This window comes from Glycine soja, chromosome 17 (assembly GCF_004193775.1).
Source record: "Glycine soja cultivar W05 chromosome 17, ASM419377v2, whole genome shotgun sequence".
NCBI classification, from domain to species: Eukaryota; Viridiplantae; Streptophyta; class Magnoliopsida; order Fabales; family Fabaceae; genus Glycine; species Glycine soja.
Window position 1 is genome coordinate 12,293,099 of NC_041018.1, and position 18,596 is coordinate 12,311,694.

Below are 18,596 nucleotides of genomic sequence, written 5' to 3' on the forward strand. Positions count from 1 at the left end.
TTTAATAATCTATGTTGGCCTTATTAATATAAACTTTTATTACGTGCAATTTTAACGGAAAGACAACACTAAAGATTTATATCTTCGGAGGAGCTGCTGCATTTTGATGGTGAAACAATTTTATTACGTGCAATTTTAACGGAAGAGACCACCTTAAATGCAAGGTCAAAGTTGTTGGATCCTATTACATCCTAACATTTGATGGAACTTGCTGCCACGCTTAAGATGGTGAAGAACAGCCATCCAAGGATGAGAAGGCCTAATGAAATCCTCATAAAAAAATTGTTTATTCCTCCAATTCCACAAAAGTTACATATAGTATTGGCCCAAATTAAACCACGTTCCATTGTCACTGCTTCTATCTCCCCATAAAGAGATTTGTTTGGACCTAATGAAGAAGATTCCCAAACAAGAAAAGCACCAACTTATCAAGATCAACCAAATGACGCCAGAAAAGGGTAGTTAGTGGACAGTCCCTCTAAACCATGAATAATAGTCTCAGGTCTATCATTACAGCGTTTCAGATTACGGATCACTAATTAGTAATACCTTATTTAGCTATTTTAGACACAATTAATCATCAATCTTCCATAAGAAATTTGCAAAACAACAGTTGCAAACGCTGAATTTTATAAATAAACACAGGCTTGACTTCGGAGCCAAATTAAGCAAAAACAAGCCAATAATAATCGTGTTTTTGAAAACAAAGTCACCAAAAAAGTCTTCAGAGTACCTAATTGATGTAATTTAGTTAGTCATACACATTGAATTTGTGAGGAAAAACTTAAATTTGATTCCAACATAAATACATAATACATTCTTAAGAAGAAGAGATGAAGAGTTTAAATGTAACTAAATTCTGAATTAAAAATTAATTTTATAGTCAATTCAAGAAATCGAAACTTACAAAAATATCTCATGTTTTATTATGGAACCAAAAGGCGCAAGGTGATTAAAAAAATAAGTCTTCACAATTGAATATTACTAATAGTGTACTTGTGATAAAATTGCTGCAATTAATAGTAATAGTAATATATTTAACATTAAATAAGTTTTTATATTGAGAAGTCAACTATGTGTAGAATAAGTTAGAAGTAGAATATTAGTTTTTTTGCATTTTAACTTTGCATGGAAGTAACTTCTGCATTCCCTTTCGGTGAATCCTTTCCCACAAGTTACAGTGAGTAAATTAGCAAACATGCATCTAAGTGGGAGACAGAAAAATCATCGTCTTTGGTTAAAGCATAACAATATTCCTATAAAACCTTGAAACCAAAGAATTGTTTCAAGCTGAATTTGCTTTGGTATTAAAATTTTCATGGCCTTTATCGATTCTCCGCAACATCAAAGGAACGGGTTTTTTCAAAAGGGTCACGTTGACATTTTTCCAAACATCAGATTTTGTGGGGAGTGTAGAAATTTTCTCAGCAATGTGCATATCTTCTGGAAGAACAGAACCGAAGACAGTGAATTCCTTTTTCCATTCCCAATGGTTGGCAAGGCTTATAAAGAATTCTGGACCAGAACCAACCCAAGCAACTGAACCCCTTCTTATAGTGGGGCAATCTTCAATGGGAATTTTCTTGAATATGGTTCCTTCACCCCCTTGGGCTTCCAACGTTCCTTGAATCAATGCAAAAGGGGGACCAAAAGCAGCCTGAAAATATGAGGATTCATTTGCCATCATTGAACTCTAAAAACATGCACATGACATCGATAGAAATTCGATAGTCCTTTAATATCAAATGTATATTTCTGTTTAGGTCTTTAGACACAAGAATAAGGATAATATCTATAAATACAAAGTAAAAGTGCATAGTCAATAGTGTGATTTCTAACATTTACGTATGAAACTGAAAACTGAAAAGAAACTATAGGTTTTCGTTATGTAAGCATAGGAGAAGAGTCCAATTCAAAAGACTAGTTCACATGTAGGAGAGTCTGATGGCTTAAGTATTACACATATAAATTCAATGTGAGACACATAATATTGTCACCTCTTTTAAGAGTTAAAGTCCATGTCGACTTCACACTATCCACATTGACCCAATGGTATTCTTTTTTCCTTTGACGGCTTCACTCACCTATTAATATACGGTATATTGCATCTTAATCCAGTCTATAAGTAACCCTTTTCATAGCCCAACTCTCAATGAAAACAAAAAAAAATTGACTCAAGTATAAGAAGAGAACTCAACTCAAAAGAAAGAGAACCTCATAACTTAAGTACACCCTCAATGTGAGACTCATAACAGTTTTACCATTTTGGAAGGATAAAAAAATTCAGGGATTAAAACAAGAAACATATATAGTCTCCTAAACAGAATATATAGGCCCCCCAAAAATTAATGTCATGATGGAGATAAATAACTAACAGTGACAATCAGACTGAAATAATTACAGAATATTAAGTAACTAAAGCTGTTACATAACATAATAATTCGAATGAATAATTGCAGAGTGGTTTGGATACAAATGTGGAATGTCTGTACATCCAATCATGCATCACTTTCACTTAGGAAAAAACCAATCTTACATTTTTAAGGTGGTTTCCTTTTGAATCCCATGATTGACCTATGCTCTCTGCTCGGAAAAATTGGCAGCCAACACAAAGTTGCAATTGCAACAATTCCAGAATGTAGGCAACAGAGTGCGGTGCACAGTCAGGGAAGAGCTTCACCAAATTAACAATTTTCAGAATTAGCTTGACATCTGAATAAAAAACCATCCAGAACCAAAATGAGTAGTATAGTAGTGTAGTACAAAGAATAGCAATGTGGTAGAAGTTGCATTTGTTTTAGCAGGAGTAATTATTGGTTAAGCACTTCACAGAAACCAAGAGTATTCAGTAGTTTCCTAGTCATTGAATTGTTACATATATTGGCAAAGGCAATCACCACAAATATTCATGGAAGCTCAAACCCAGATGCAGATTGCAACCAGACCAGTCCATTGGCAAATTTTCTAGTTGCTTTAAGAATTGAAGTGTGTCCATGTGCACCTTCAGATATATCAATTCCAAACTTATTAACATGCACAATAAATCATTGGTGTTGTGTCAAAGCATGGGCACTTACTTTTACACGAAGAGTTCCGAATTCAGTTTCCAGCCCAATAATTCCCTGAAGAAGAGATTAATTACAAATGATATTGAAAAATAAGATAACACACCCTAAATTGGTAATGAAAAGCATATCATAAAGAAACTAGTAAGAAAATTTCACAACATAGGTAATCTGCCCAAGATGAATTCCATTTAATCAGAAGACACAGCTAATGCCAAAGTTGCTTTTCTAGTTAGATATTTTAGACTCTTCCCATTACTCAATGTGTAACATTTAGAAACATTAATTTTTTTAAAAAAAATATGCACCCCTATTGGTGTTTAAATACACCAAACCTCTCTTACCTCTCCTTTTCCAAAGATGAGACCAGAAGTCCAACTAACTACTTCCCCTTCTGCGTTTATCTGTTCAGGGGCTAAACTGTCCTTTTGTTTCTTCAGCCAGCACTGAAATAATTAAGTTTAATACAGTGACTTCAAAGCTCAGGTTAATTTTATGCTTTCAAAAACAAAAGAAAAGAAAAAACTAGAACAATAGTCCAGACTGAAAATGAAGTCTTTCCTGCATAATAATCAAGTTTAATCAACAATATTCTATAATCTTATTAGTTGTTTCAATTTACATATTCTGGCAGACACTAACAAGGCAAAAGCATTTTACTTAGAAAATTTACACTGTTCAAGTTGAGAGTGTAACGTAAGAGACGTGATAGGCGTTAGCCAAGTTTTCTAACTTCGTCTATATGTGATGATAATAACTTTGATAATCATCAACATGCAAGCCTGAACTAGTATAAAAGCTGTTGCGAAAGCTCTATCTAACCCTTATCTTATAAATTTCGATGTCGATCTATTACTGTCTCTAGTTTTGGGTTTAAAATTAAAGCTGCACTTTTAAAATTTTAGTTGGTTGATCATTTTATCAATCTTTCGAAGCTCTCTCATAAGTGTATTTTGAAAAAAAAACTTCTTTTGGTTCAAGTCTTCTTTTAACAGTAACGTGATGTGAGTGCATGCCCTCAGGATTACTGATTACATAGTCTACATCTCAAACACTAGACAGCACAATTTTTTGGACATTAATATCTATTTTTCAGAAGTCAAACTCTTGAGCACAAAAAAGAAGTACTATATAAAATTACAGTTACGTATCCGGAACTCAGCAACTATAAACATTTTCATTTCACCACACTCCCAGAAGCAAGAAACTTGTGTGTGACTGTAAATCTTCTTGTCAATATTAGTTGTGTATAGTAATTAATTGACACAATTAACAAACCATATATCTTGAAGTAACATTCTCACCTCACCAAACTTAGATCCGCAATTGTGAGGGTTGGCACAGAAGACCCACGTGTCGCACAAACAAGGTCCATTATCGTTGACGGTGCACGTGGACTTGCACGCGTTGCAGCACTCTTGGGAAGTGTTGAGTTTGAAGTCAGAACCCCACTTCACAACGTCACCCCAAAGCTCCAAATTTTCTACTCCTCTGCAACACGCTTTACTGTCTTCGACCAGTGGCAACAACTCTGACTCTGAAAGCGGAGCTCTTAGCACTACCAAGGCGTAGATCAAACCACAGGAAACGAGAAACGCAGAGAGGAAGATCAGAGGGATGCTGCAAACGGTGCGTTTTGGTTCGTTTTTCTTGCGGCCCATTTGAGGATTTGGAAAGAAGAAGAAGAAGGACACCACCCAGAAAATGGAATCGTGTAATGGTAAGTGAAGATGAAAATATAGTAATAAGTGTGGGTGTTGACTGTGCATGTCAGAAATTAAAAAGGGTGGCGCAAGCCGAATTCGTTGCATGGAACATTGCCCTCTGTCGTAATGCAAATGAAAGTAGCTAGAAAGCGAACGTGTGTGGCATTGAGAATGATGGTAAATTGTTTATGAGTCCAAAGAAATTTTTGTTTACCATATTATTAGCAACAGAATATTTAATAATTTTGTAGATGATGAATCTTCATTCAATAATCTTACAAGTAAGTTTTATCCTTGCACCCACGTGGTTTTTTTTTCCGGCTCGAATCGATATTTTACATAAAGAAATCAAGTTTAATACCAAAAACTTTTAATTGATTCCAAAGAATTTGACTTTGTAACTTGGGGTTTCAGATCACGACCGAAATGGAAGTGAATGAGATGAGTGAAATAGGAGATGGAGACTAGTTTCTAGTAAGTGTATAGTAACGTTACGTGCTGAATTAAAATACGAATTCCCGCTAATAGAAAAATATTGGCATGTACTGTCCAAACATCTAGCTAACAGCATTTTTTTAAGAAGAAAAATAGTACAAAAAAAGAAAACCGTAGGTTTCCAAAAATTTAACTTTATTTTGGAAAATGATTGATTCATAACAGGCTGATGTTATGAACTAATGAAATAATAATAAATTAGTAATATCACCATTTATATTATTTTTCAACTTCTTTATATATATAACCTCTACTGTAATTTTTCTTTCATTTATCATAAACGTATTAAATATTTAAACACTGAGTGAAAATAATGGAATAATTAGAAAGATGATTATATATTGTTTAAATTTCTAAATGAATTAATAAACAAAACCATTTTTTAAATAAATAAATGGAGGGAATATAATACTGATCTTATAGTCCTTATTTTAAAGTATAAATTAAAAGTGTTACTTAGTCCTTATTTTAAAGTATAAATTTAATCTAAAATATTCATGTACTAATTATTTTTTTAAATATGCATTTTTGACTAAAGTCAACTCTAGAATAACATATAGAGAGAAACACAAACCTGCTAATGTTTTAAAGTTTTGTTGAAGGGGTATTTTTGAGAGAGAGAAAAAATACTAATTTGTGATAAATTCAATATTGCTCTCAACTATCTCAACCAATTTTTTTTTATATTGATAAATTAATTAATTGAACCTTATAATAAAGAATAAAGATATTATTATATTTGTATTAAAAAGGACAAAAATATGTGACCTTCATATTATTTATTTATTTATTTTAAATCAAACTCATAATCTTTTAAATTTTATTAAGAGATCTAATTTGATTGATTAGATAAGATGCATAAATTAATATAAATATCTCAATCACCGCCTTTCATTCACAACAATAATAAAAAAAAAAATCAAACTCATATATCAAGAATAATCAATTGTGTTCACCATCTGTTTGGCATGGAAATTGTGACTTTTACTAATAAATGATCAAAAATAATTATTAAAAGAAAAAAGTTTCACTTTCAGTACCATCATAAATTCTTGAACCAAAAAAGAGCGTAGGATAAGGAAGAAGTTAGGCAAAGAGAGGAAAAGTCTAAAAGAAAAGTTATTAATGCATTAAAGATAGATTAGGCAAGAAATGAGAAAATGACACATCTAAAAATTTGATGTGATGTTATTGTGTTTCATTATAAATTAGATATTGACTTGTACATGCGTACGTTGTAGTATTGTACGTGTCATAAATTTGGGGGAATAATGTAATTTTTGAACACGCAGAAAATTTAGAGTATTTAGTAATGCCTTTATTGAAATATAATCAACAAGCAAATGAAATATAAAGCATAAAATAACTATAATTGATATTGATTATTACAATACTTAAATAATATATCGATTCTTTCATTTGTTTAAAACCTTGATGAATTATTTCTTATAATATAATAATACCCATACGAGTATTATTTGACATTATAAACAATCACGGATCCAAGAAATCATTAAAATGGGAGCTGGATATTTTTTGTTTACTTTAACTATTTAAATATCTAAGTTCCAAAAAATAAATATTTAATAAATAATATTTTTTATAAAATTATTTATTAGTTTTATAGGTAAAGTTAAAATTATTTTTTATTTCAAACTATAAAAAAAGAAATACATGTAATATAATTTTTCAAGTTTTAAAAGATTTTTTCCTCGCAAACACAATAACAATCAAACAACACTCACAATAATAGTCTCACAATAATAAATAAAAAAAAAAACAAACACATCAAATACAATAATAACAAAAGTCATCATATTTTATAGGAATTATATATAACATATTTATGTTTATAATATAATGTTAATAACTAGATTTATAAATTGATAAATAAAACTTATAACAATACACAAAACATAATTAGCCTAAATCATAACAATTGATGGAAAATTATATAAAAATAAAATTTATTAATATATATATATATATATATATATATATATATATATATATATATATATATATATATATCTTTGAGTTAGATTACAATCGGTGACAATATGTATTATTAAAAAATTAGTATTTTCAGTATTAAAAAGATTAATATATTATCAGTGGAATTAATTATCAGATTTATTAAAAAATATATTATTTTATTTTAACTAGAAGTAATATATATTATTAACTAATATATATTATTATATACTAACTAGTATATTATTTAATTTTATTTTTACTATAAGTAGTATATTATTATCAATTGTTATTATATATATTATTAATAATTTTTTTAAAATTAAATATTTTATAAACTATTTAGAGAAGTTTGAAGGAAGGGTTTTTAAGTCTCTGGCTGCAGGCTGTGCATCTGTCCCTGATTATAAGCACACAACAAAATAAGTTGCTTTATTTTTTTAAAAGTACGTGCTTGATTTAGAAAATACATAAAATAGCATTTGCAAATGAAAAATAAAAATTAAATGACTATAAACTTAGTATATCAAATCAAAAATATATAATTAATAGAATTTCTCTAATGCTAAATGAAAAAATTATTGACTATTAATATTCACTTCGTCGAACTACAGGGCTAAAATATTGATTTCATGTATACTTTATTCATTTGTGTTCATTCACCCCAAAAAAAAAAAAATCATTTGTGTTCGTTTTCCAAATTAACAAGTTGCTTAGAACGTTTTATAAAGATGGATTCAGATCGAATTGATCAACGAGTGTTGAAAAAAATGAAACGGTTCGCGCAGTTGACTGGGTATTTTAATATTTATTATACTAAATATAATGATTATTGTCAAATTCGGATCCGTGGCGCAATGGTAGCGCGTCTGACTCCAGATCAGAAGGTTGCGTGTTCGATTCACGTCGGGTTCAATTTCCTAATTTTGTTTTATATTTTTTCTAAAATATGTCAGCAGTCCACAAAAGTCAACTTAGTGCAGGTTCAAAAATTCCTAAACTTAGTGCAAAAAGAAGTGAAAATCTGAATTTTTATATAAAATGGCTTTTCCTTAAATACAGAAAGTGAACTTGAGTAGTTCGTGAATAAGCATATAACCAAATAAACTCTATATATATTCGTTGGATTTAATTTTAATATATTGTTAACTTAAAGATTTTATACTTAACATAAGAATCATTTATAATTAAATGATAATATAAAAAAATTATAATAGCAATTTAATTCAATTAAATTCATATTCAAAAGGACAAATTATCATGCACTAAGCATAATAATGTTGGGCACGAGGAAATATATTTGGAAAAAATTCTAAGTTTCAATTATTAACAAGTCCAAAATATTAATTATAGGTTGGTTACAAACCAACTATCATGCACTAAGCATAGGAATGTTGGGTGTGAGGAAATATACATGAAAAAAATTCAAGTCCCAACTAATGACAAGCCCAAAATAGTACTTACAGGTGAGTTACAAACCTTATCTCATAAATTAATTTTATTGGATTGAGTTAGACCCAAACCAATATTTTTAAATAATATAAAAATTATCCTAAATCAATTAATGGAACACCTACTATATTATTCATGTACAAAGCCTAATAGTATTAGGTGTGAAAGAATGTATATGAAAAAGTTCAAAGTTCTACATTGATCAATGATAAGAACAAAATAATTGTTAAGAATAATGTTTATAAGCTCAAGTCCCACGTAATAAAATGAAGTGTAAGTCCTTCAAATAAAATGAAGTGTAAGAATGATTTAATAATTATTCTCAAAAAGTATTTGTGTGAAAATATCAAATACTCTTTTTATACAAAGTATTAAAATTTGGAATAGCTAGTAAACTAGGAACAACACCAATGATTTACTGAAACTGAAATAGCAGCCTTTTCTTAATATTATTCATTTAAATAAACACAAAATCCTATTTCAAGCCTGGTATAACAAGTATCTTTAGAACACCAGTGTTGCACACTGTGATAGATGTTAATAATGCTGACTATGTCTTATAGACAATCTAGCCATATCAACTAATCAAGTTCTCGATCACACTTGTTCATAGTCACCACTAACATCAATTTCCTCATCATCCTCAATATCTAATGATCCAGTGCCAGCTTGTCCACCTTCTCCAGCTTTGGATCCTTGTCCTGGTATCCTTGCCGCTTGAATTATCCTCATGATTTCCTCCACCTTCTGGTTTGGTTGGTCTTTGGTTGTTTCCTCGAATCCTTTTCTTTCAGCTTCGATGATCTCTTTAGGCATATTCTTCAGAAACCAAGGATACTGTTTTATCTCTGGGATGGTGATCCTCTTCAACAAGGATCAGAAATAGTTAGTTTGGAAAATGGGGAGATTCTCATTATACAAGAACTAAATCAACGTGAGTTGCTTTGAAACAAATCCATATTGTTTCCATTTAATGTGAGATATGTGTATATCTAAGGTTCATTACAATGAAATTTTGTAATTCTAATAGTACAGGTTGTATGACTATAGTGCATGTAATGTATGATTTTGTAGAATTGAAGATACATACCTTGGCAGGATCAGCAACAAAGATGCGAGAGAGAAGATTCCTACAGTCAGAAGAAACACGAACATAGTCGGGTATGGAGTACTGAATACCGATTATTCTCTACAAACCAGAGAATCAGAGTTTAAGTTTCCTTCTATAGAAAGAAGATTAATCATAAAGAAACTTTGAAGGTAAACGACTAACAAGAGCTCACCCCAATAGTCTTTCTGAAATTTCTAGGATCTTCTGGATCTTCAAATGGGTATGCACCAACTAACATGACATAAAGAGTCACTCCACAGGACCAAACATCTGAAATCTACAAAAAAATAAAAAAAAAACCAATTTGTGTAAGAAATTGAGCATTTGGGATCATATGATGAACTCTTAATGGAAGTGGGAATGAGTTCCAATTGTCAAACCATGGCTGCCAATTGCCATAGATTGTGGTTTGACATGATATTCATGACCCTCAGGGAAATAACAGAGAAACTCTCAATACCTTTCCATCATACTCCTTTCGCGACAGAACCTCCGGAGCAATGTATGCAGGAGTTCCAACTGTTGATTTAGGTTGAGAGTGCAGTAGAGCAGACTGCAATTACATGTTAAATTAAATAGGACAGTCAACAAAAATTATATGAAACATATGTGAGGACTGGATATAATGTAAGGTATATGATATATCTCCAAAAAGGCTCATTTAGGTGGTGAATGCTACTAACCTTGGAATAACCAAAGTCACAAATTTTAAGCCGAGGAGATGGATTTCCATCCAAGAGAGTGTTTTCCAATTTTAGATCTCTATGACAAATTTCCTGAAATCAGAAACATAACATGATATAAGACATGGGCTTGTAATGAAGAACACAATGAATTATGAGAGCATACCATTGAATGACAGTAGCTAACCCCAGATATTAGCTGCTGGAAGAAATATCTTGCCTGCAATATAGGGAATTCGTTCACTTGGTGATTTCAAAATTCAATACAAATACCTTATTTCTGTATACGGATTATTTGAAAGGAAAAATAATAGATCAACCACACTATAGATTCTACAACCTCACCTCATCTTCGCTAAATCGACCAGCAGTACAAATCCTCTCAAAAAGTTCACCACCTGAAGCATACTCCAAGACGATAGCTAAATGTGTAGGGGTCAGTAACACCTGTGGAAAAGATATCTCATTCAGCATTTTTGCTGTATGTAAATGTAACCTCTAAAAGCTCTGAATCTGAATAGAACAAATCATTGTCATGCTTGAGCCTGACTAACAGGAGTAAAATTTGATCCTAGCCCTTGCAAAAGGATAGATAAAAAATCAGAGCATTAAAAGAAGGGAATTATACTAATTGAGCATTTTTGTTCCTTTCTAAAGGTACGAGTTTAACGAGATAAGATTTGGTTGTTGACTTTTTGTTAGTTTCCCTTGAAGGTATTGGCCAAAATGATTTCTGCAGATATTTTCGAATCGGTGATCTTGGATTGCAAGATTTGCTGAAGAAATAATGCCGGAAAATATGTCACATAAATTTTTGTGAATTATGTAAGCAGCAACTGTCTCACTGCAAATGATTATGTCCTCCTTACTTTTAGTAATAATGCAACACACCACTTAACTTGATGCACATTATGTCAAAATGAAAACTCATTGCAAAGGGATTTACAAATTACACCATCAACTATTTTATGAGACAAGTTAGATTCGAAGCAGAGTTTAACATAAGAGCTACATGCACAAAAATAAAGCAGATAACCATACGCCTAACTCAAAAAGCCCCCAATTCCTCTTCAAAAATAGTAAGGAGCAGTTTGAGAAAGAAAAACAAGCTCTTACCTCTTTAAACCTGATTATATTTGGATGCCTTAAAGATCGGTGGTTAATTATCTCCCTCTGAACATTCTCATCAATCTGATACCACAAACATAGCTCACAAAGAAACACACAGATCAGAAAGATTTTGGACAAAACTATTTCAAAAGAAAACCTGTGCCAGCCCTTTAAGCTTAATAATACCCTTCTGGCTGAGAATGAGGTAAGTTACTTAATCTTGATAGAGAGAACAACAAAAATAGTTCTATATTTTATGAATTCAGAGGCTAAAATTCATCATTCATGAGCTTTAGGAACAAAATGTTATCCAGATTCAAAGGATAGTCAAAATTTCGATAAGAGTGGCAAAAGACATCATGAGCACTATAGCATTCAATTTTTTTTTACTTGAAATTAAAAAGAAGAAACAAACAAATGGGTGTTCTAGTTGCACGCAAGGAACACAAAGTGCCCTTTGAAGACTCGATATGTTGCTACTTAATGATTGTAGAATTTCCTTTGAGATGATACAGAACAAGACTTTCATGGAAACAACCAACTAATGGAATATAGCATAAATTTAGAGAGTTGACTAGTTGAGAAATATAAGGAGGAAGGAAAAAAAAAAGCTCCAAAATCCATCCATTGCGATTGTACTTTAACTACTTTGATTTCATATTGATGTTATGAAACATTGAACATTGAATTTAAGATTTTGAAAGTACACAAAGCTGAAAGGAGAAAAAAAAAAGCATGGCCCAGAGGTATCTATCATATCATAAATATGCAGAAGAAGGCACAAGGCTGCTCATTTTCCAAATTCAGATCGCTCAAAAAAACAAAACAATCAATGCAAAGAAAATATCTGAACCAACAACAGCATTTAGTCAGTAGTAGGCAATTGAATTTGGCACAGGCCACTGAAACAATTTTGGCCTAAAAAAGTTTACCTTTTTGCCCCTCTCTATGTATTTGACCGCAACAAGCTCTCCAGTTTTCTTGTCTTTTGCCAACCTTGCCACACCAAAATTCCCAGCACCAAGCTCCTTCAATGGCTCATACCGTTCTTCCATGTCAACCCTCCAAAAAGCTACTACACCAACCTCTCAAAGAGTTAATGACAGAGAAGAGGGGATCCCAATAAGTAAACCCAACTTATACTATATAAATAGATAGATATTAAAGGAATAAAATTTAAGGGGGCCAAGTTAATTTAATTTAATTTAATATAAAGTGGCATACGCAAGCCAAGGAAAAATTCAAAGAAACGAACATAATCAATCATGAGCGAATAAAAGGAGACCCGTTGGACAAGGAAAAGTAGTGTTGTTCTGAGAGCTGCAGAGTTCAGTTGCTCACCTTCTTTCTTTCTTTCTCCTAGAGAATTACTACCTCATCAAAAGGTGTAATGTATTTTTTTATACATGTCCAAAAGTGAAGAACGGAATATGAACATTTTTAAAACAGTAGTGAAGTGACATATGGTGTATAAGAACCGCTTATGAGAAGGGAAGAGAGAGAGGAAAAGAAAAAGGAAGGTGGTAAGTGTGCGGTTATGCAAGGTTGTTAAAGAAGTATTAACTTTCTTATTATTTAAATATTTAATTATCTAATTTATCAAAATTTTAAAAAAATAATTAATTTAATTGATAGGGATAAATTTTTGGTAAATTTATATATTTTTTTAAAAATATCATTGTCATTATTTTTTTCTTTTTTTAGTCCAAAAATAATTAATAGATGAGATAATATAAATTTTATCTTATATAAAAGAACAAACAAGTTAAGTTTCTTTTTTTAATCACATTTTTTCTCATCTACGATGTTAAAACATTGCTTAAGAAAACTAAATTCAGTTTTATTCCATCAACAATTCATTTATTTTTTTAAGCAATTTTTTATTAAATTAAAATTTATCAAAAATTTATTATATTTTTATGATCTTAACCTTCCAATTCATCAAGAAAAAAAATCCATAATAGATCTAGAATTTATCTGAAAAATACGTTAAGTTTGATAAAAAAAAATATTAGTTTGGTCAAAGATTAAAATTCAAATAATATATGAAAAATTTAACCTTTATTTGAGGATATTAATCACCTGTGTAATTATTTTTCACTTCTCTTAATAAATTTTAATTAAGAAAGTAATATTAGAAAGTATGTTACATGGATAATGATAGATTGATAGCACTCCTCAAAGTTGTTATTTCCGAGTACTAACGCGGCTCCTATTTTATCATATGAGGATCTGCTGTGTAAAATGGAATGGCCAAGTTTAGATTGTCTTCCTCTTCACCTTTGCGTGCGTGTCTTTGACTTTGCGGCTGATTTTATTTCTTTGATGAGTTTGCCGCATATGATAAGGGGCGTTTGATTTGTCTGTTTTTTATTTTTATTTTCTTTGAAAATAGAAAATAATGATAGATATAATTAATTTATTAAATTATTGTATTTTTATCTCTAAATTAAATTTAATATTTTTTATAAATATTAATAATGAAATATAATCTTATATTATAGTTTAAATTGTTCATTGTAATTTAAAAATATAATTTATATATCCAAATATAATTATTTATTATAAATTTAATTATAATATAATTTAGGAACAAAAATATTTTAGGTTGAGTTGAGTTTGGTCAAGTTTAAGATCCAATCCAATAAAACATAAATGGATTTATTGTTTTTTGTTTATCAACTCCATCTTCATTTAGTTAGTTTGGGTTAGATAGGTGAGCCAATTAACTAACATAATATATTTATATAATTAAAAAATAAAAAAAATGCCTAATTAGTTCAACTCATTAAAAATAAAGGCATTCAAATATGCAAAAGCTAACTAAATAATAATCATGCACAATTAAACCACAATCAAAATGATAGTGTACATTGTGCAAAATGTTTGGAATGACTCGCAAATAAACCACTTTAACTCAATCACAATTAGAAATCAATCATGTTATCAAAGGCTTTAAAGTATGTCTAAATTAAAATACAAGTCCAATTGTACAAACACATCCTAATATTCTAGGATTTTAGATTGGGTTACATGAATTAAACAACAAAGATGAAAATGATATCTGACTAGGTGGATTGAGGTTATGTTCTAGGATTTTAGATTGGGTTACATGAATTAAACAACAAAGATGAAAATGATATCTGATTAGGTGGACTGGAGTTATGCACACAACATACTAATACAATTAGAATAATTGTGTATATTGAGTTGGATTAGGTTGGGTTAATCAAGTTTAAAACTTAACCTGACACCCAACGCAATAATTGGTTCACTCAAAATAAACCCAAACTAGCCTGATGATGTAATCTAACTCATTGAAATATAATTAGATTGATCAAGTAGTTTGCAGTTCAATTGTGATTTGCTTAGGTCCTCAATATTTTATATTAAAACATTTATTTTTATGATAAAAATAAATATTTATCTTATTTATATCAAAATTAATATAGAGAGAGAGATTAAGAGATATGAGAAATCAAGTTACTCTAAACCTTTGTTTGCACAGGAATATATATATATATATAAAGTTAAGTGTTAGGTAAACGAGACAAAAAATGTGAGATTCACTAGTTATTTTTACTTTATTCCTCACTTATCTTCATTTATTTAATTATTTTTTTCATTTCTCTAAAATCAAACACCTTTATTTTTGCTCTAGTACTCACCTATTTCATCACTCTAATTCTCAAAAAATGTGACCACATATTTCTCCAAAAAATATTTGTGGCAGTAACACGCCAGCACCAAAAGTTAACACATGCTATATGCTTTACATTGATGGGGGTGTTAAAGCGAAATATCTCCTCCTTGACAAAGTCCTTTGAAATTTTTGTCTAATTGCTCCTCCTTAATTCTCGCAATCCATCATTGAAAAATCTACAAAACATATTAGAAACAACTTCATTTAATATATTTTCCCAATACAAAAACAATTTATATTAAATGGAAAAAGTATGAAGGCATAATAATCAATTACCCGTGTTCAGCTTGAGACCAGGCCCCTGCTTTGCATTGCACTTGACCATTATGGTAAGTTCATGAGGTTGCGTCAGATTGACATGCGTGCATATCCAAATTGTTGTCTTCATCATTATGATGAGCTTCATGAGGTTGTTGATTGAGCAATATGCAAAACATATTAGAAACAACTTCATTCAATATATTTTCCCAATACAAAACAATTTTGTTTAAATGAAAAACAAAATATAAAGACATAATAATCAATTACACGTGTTCAGCTTAAGACCAGGCCCCTGGTTTTGCATTGCACTTGACCATTACGTTGAGCTTCTTGAGATTGCGCCTGATTGACATGCATATCCATATTGGATGGCACAAGTTGCATTATACTTTGCTATTTGACTAGCATATCCATATTGTTGAGATTGGCTTGATCATTGTGATGGACTTTTTTCATACAAGCTAGAATCATGATCCTCTTTAAGAAGCAAGGAGTCATCCTACTGTTCAGCAAAGTTCATCCAATACCTCACTTGAACTTCCAGCTTCAAGAATTATGTTTCTCTAGTTACCTTCATCACCAAGATTGGCATTAGCCCTAACCCCAAAGTTTCTTTGGTTACCTTCCTGATATAAAGAATTTGAGTTTCTTTAATTAGAAGAAGGAGGAGCAATGACAATGCTTCGGTTCCCTTCATGAACCACAAGATTTGGGTTTTTTTATCAGTGGAAGAAAGAGAAATGATGATGCTTCTTTGGTTACCTTCATGACACACAAGATTTGGGTTTGTTTGATTAGCGGAATGAGCAATGATGTTATTACTTTCATGGCCCACAAAATTTGGGTTTGTTTGATTACCAAAAGAAGATTATATGATGATGTTTCTTTGGTTACCTTCGTGACCCACAAAATTTGGGTTTATTTGATTAGTGGAAAGGTTCATTTCAGTGTCAATGGGATCAACTTCATCCACAACCTCCTTCAACGCCTTCAGTAATTGAAGTTCCACAACCTTGAAGCATTTTTTATGACTTTGACTTCTTCTCTAAATCGCTTGAGCTCATTGTTGAGGTTGGCCATCGATGTTCTTTCAAAACTCTAGCACGCCCTCTCTTTCTCTTTTTGTGCTGCAATTCTACTACTAGTATTAAATGTAGCCTTCAGTTAATACTAGAGAATAGAGATCATACTTAAAACATTTTTTTAAATGAAAAACTAAAACGAATAGTTTTTTAAAAAGAATTATAAAATATTCTTAACCCTTTCTTCTTTTTTTAGATTTCAAGGAAAGAAATTACAACTCTAATAAGCACATCATCAGAAATAATTAGCCTAAATATGGGGGGAACGTTCTCAACGTAAACAAGTGATAAAGGGCAGATAAAATTAAGAATATAAGAGATTCAAATATACAAAATTAGGGCAAGCAAAATATACATATTTAAAATATTTATGTGTATTTTTAAAAAAATGAGAGGGTGCAATTGTTAAGCTATTCTGGTTCGGACAAAGTCCTTCAAAAATTTTGTCCAATTGTTCCTCCTTAATTCTAACAACCCAGTAATCGAAGTCCCACAACCTTTATGCATCTTTTGATGACATTGACTTCTTCTCTCAGCCGCTTGACCTCATTGTTGAGGTTGACCATTGATGTTCTTTTAAAACTTTAACACGCTCTCTCTTTCTCTCCCTGTGCTGCAATTCTACTATCAGTATTAAATGTAACCTTCAGTCAATAGTACAGATCATACTTAAAACATTTTTGTAAATGAAAAATATAATGAATAGTTTTTTTTTTAAAAAAAAACAAATTAATTCAATAATATATTTATGGCACAGGAGATTTATTAGAAACTAGTATTTTAATTTAATTTTTACATTGCATTAAATAAATATTTGTTTTAAATAACTAAAATTTATAATAAATAAATATTTTGAAATATATAAATAATATTATAACTAAAAGTTGTGACAAAATAAATATTTTAAAATATAAATTATATTATAACACAATGTTATAATTAATTATTGATATTTTCTAAAATTAAAATTAAAAATAACAATATTGAAAGTGATAGATTAAAAAGATAAAAGGTTGACAAAAAAGTTCTTAAAAATACTCTTGTAAAAGAAAAGCAACTAAAATCGCCTTTATTAAAAAAAAACAATAGTTAAAAATGTTTTCATTCAAAGAAATTAGACAAAAATATTTTTTTATGTTTTCAATTATATTCAATTTAATCTTTTATTTTTTTTAAGTTTAATTTAGTTCTTTATATTTTTAAGGTGAGTCAAAATAGTCATTTCAAAATGTTATTATTTCGAAAAGAACATTTTAATTCATTTTAAAAACAAAAAAAAAATATTAGACTTTTTAATAAAAACATAAATGTATTTTAGTCATCCTAATTCTAATTTATATAAAGATATGTTATTTGAATTTTTAGTAAAAAAATAAAGTAGACTACAAGAAAAAGACAGACAGTGACTCTGACATTACAGCATAAGTGATGAAAGGAGAGGAGATGCCAAGGTGACACGCGGAGGATCATTCTCGATACTGTGTGCGTGGGACCCATTTGACGTGACATGATTATGATAGGTTGCATGAACCTGTCCCATTAATTCTGTCGAGAATATATATAGAATTCATAAACCAGAAAATTGTGCTGTAAACTTCTGGCCCCACCAACTAATATCTAATCATCTACTGCTAAATTGTGCTGTCCAAATGGCAGAACATGTTCGGTCTTGTGTTCTGTGTTACTTGTGTTTTGTAATTTGTAGCATAATAACTAATAAGACCGTGAGAGTAGCAAGTAAATATTTAATCAGCCAGGAATAAATATTTAAATTAAAATTGTGGGTTAAAAGGTGTGGGATTTATATTAATTCATTATTTTACCTCCATCAAACTAATATCATTTTAATCAGCCCAGGAATTGTAACTTAATGTTTTTAAGAATTAGTTAACGAAAAAAAAAGTTTTAAGAATTATGTCCTTGGAGAAAAAATATGTTGAAATCTTTAAATTTT

The 18,596-nt window shown here is 30.2% G+C and overlaps 2 protein-coding genes and 1 non-coding gene across 7 annotated transcripts; 1 reads left to right on the plus strand and 2 right to left on the minus strand.

Annotated features, from left to right (window-relative positions):
* Positions 1-1,077: 1,077 nt before the first annotated feature.
* Positions 1,078-4,961, minus strand: LOC114393299. Its single transcript, XM_028354583.1, has 5 exons — positions 4,370-4,961; positions 3,410-3,511; positions 3,078-3,122; positions 2,537-2,674; positions 1,078-1,657 (listed from the first exon to the last, which is right to left on the minus strand). The coding sequence occupies exons 1-5, from the start codon at positions 4,874-4,876 to the stop codon at positions 1,286-1,288; spliced, it is 1,164 nt and encodes a 387-aa protein (XP_028210384.1). The 5' UTR covers positions 4,877-4,961; the 3' UTR covers positions 1,078-1,285.
* Positions 4,962-8,083: 3,122 nt separating this feature from the next.
* On the plus strand, positions 8,084-8,155 carry TRNAW-CCA. The gene has a single exon. It is a non-coding gene; the product is annotated as a tRNA-Trp (tRNA).
* A 951-nt stretch (positions 8,156-9,106) lies between these two features.
* LOC114391779 (serine/threonine-protein kinase SAPK3-like) lies at positions 9,107-13,075 on the minus strand. Of its 5 annotated transcripts, none has more exons than XM_028352729.1 (10): positions 12,938-13,075; positions 12,529-12,671; positions 11,603-11,677; positions 10,832-10,933; positions 10,653-10,706; positions 10,487-10,579; positions 10,264-10,356; positions 9,976-10,080; positions 9,783-9,881; positions 9,107-9,556 (listed from the first exon to the last, which is right to left on the minus strand). In XM_028352729.1, exons 2-10 carry the CDS (start codon positions 12,649-12,651, stop codon positions 9,290-9,292), a joined length of 1,011 nt encoding a protein of 336 aa, XP_028208530.1. In that variant the 5' UTR covers positions 12,652-12,671; positions 12,938-13,075; the 3' UTR covers positions 9,107-9,289. The 5 variants fall into 5 exon arrangements, with proteins under 5 accessions (XP_028208530.1, XP_028208531.1, XP_028208533.1 ...); XM_028352730.1 differs by having other exon boundaries at positions 12,529-12,668; positions 12,938-13,072; XM_028352732.1 differs by lacking the exon at positions 12,938-13,075 and adding an exon at positions 12,852-12,871 and having other exon boundaries at positions 12,529-12,668.
* Between the last annotated feature and the right edge of the window lie 5,521 nt (positions 13,076-18,596).

Excerpts from the sequence above, each read along its gene's own strand:
- LOC114393299 (XM_028354583.1), bottom strand. The coding sequence starts at position 4,876 with ATGCAACGAATTCGGCTTGCGCCACCCTTTTTAATTTCTGACATGCAC. Across the intron at positions 3,512-4,369 it reads GCGGATCTAAGTTTGGTGAG|TGCTGGCTGAAGAAACAAAA; the intron begins GTGAGAATGTTA and ends TAATTATTTCAG. Across the intron at positions 1,658-2,536 it reads AAGGAAACCACCTTAAAAAT|GCTGCTTTTGGTCCCCCTTT; the intron begins GTAAGATTGGTT and ends TCATATTTTCAG.
- LOC114391779 (XM_028352729.1), bottom strand. The coding sequence starts at position 12,651 with ATGGAAGAACGGTATGAGCCATTGAAGGAGCTTGGTGCTGGGAATTTT. Across the intron at positions 11,678-12,528 it reads ACATAGAGAGGGGCAAAAAG|ATTGATGAGAATGTTCAGAG; the intron begins GTAAACTTTTTT and ends TTGTGGTATCAG. Across the intron at positions 10,081-10,263 it reads GAAAGGAGTATGATGGAAAG|ATTTCAGATGTTTGGTCCTG; the intron begins GTATTGAGAGTT and ends ATTTTTTTGTAG.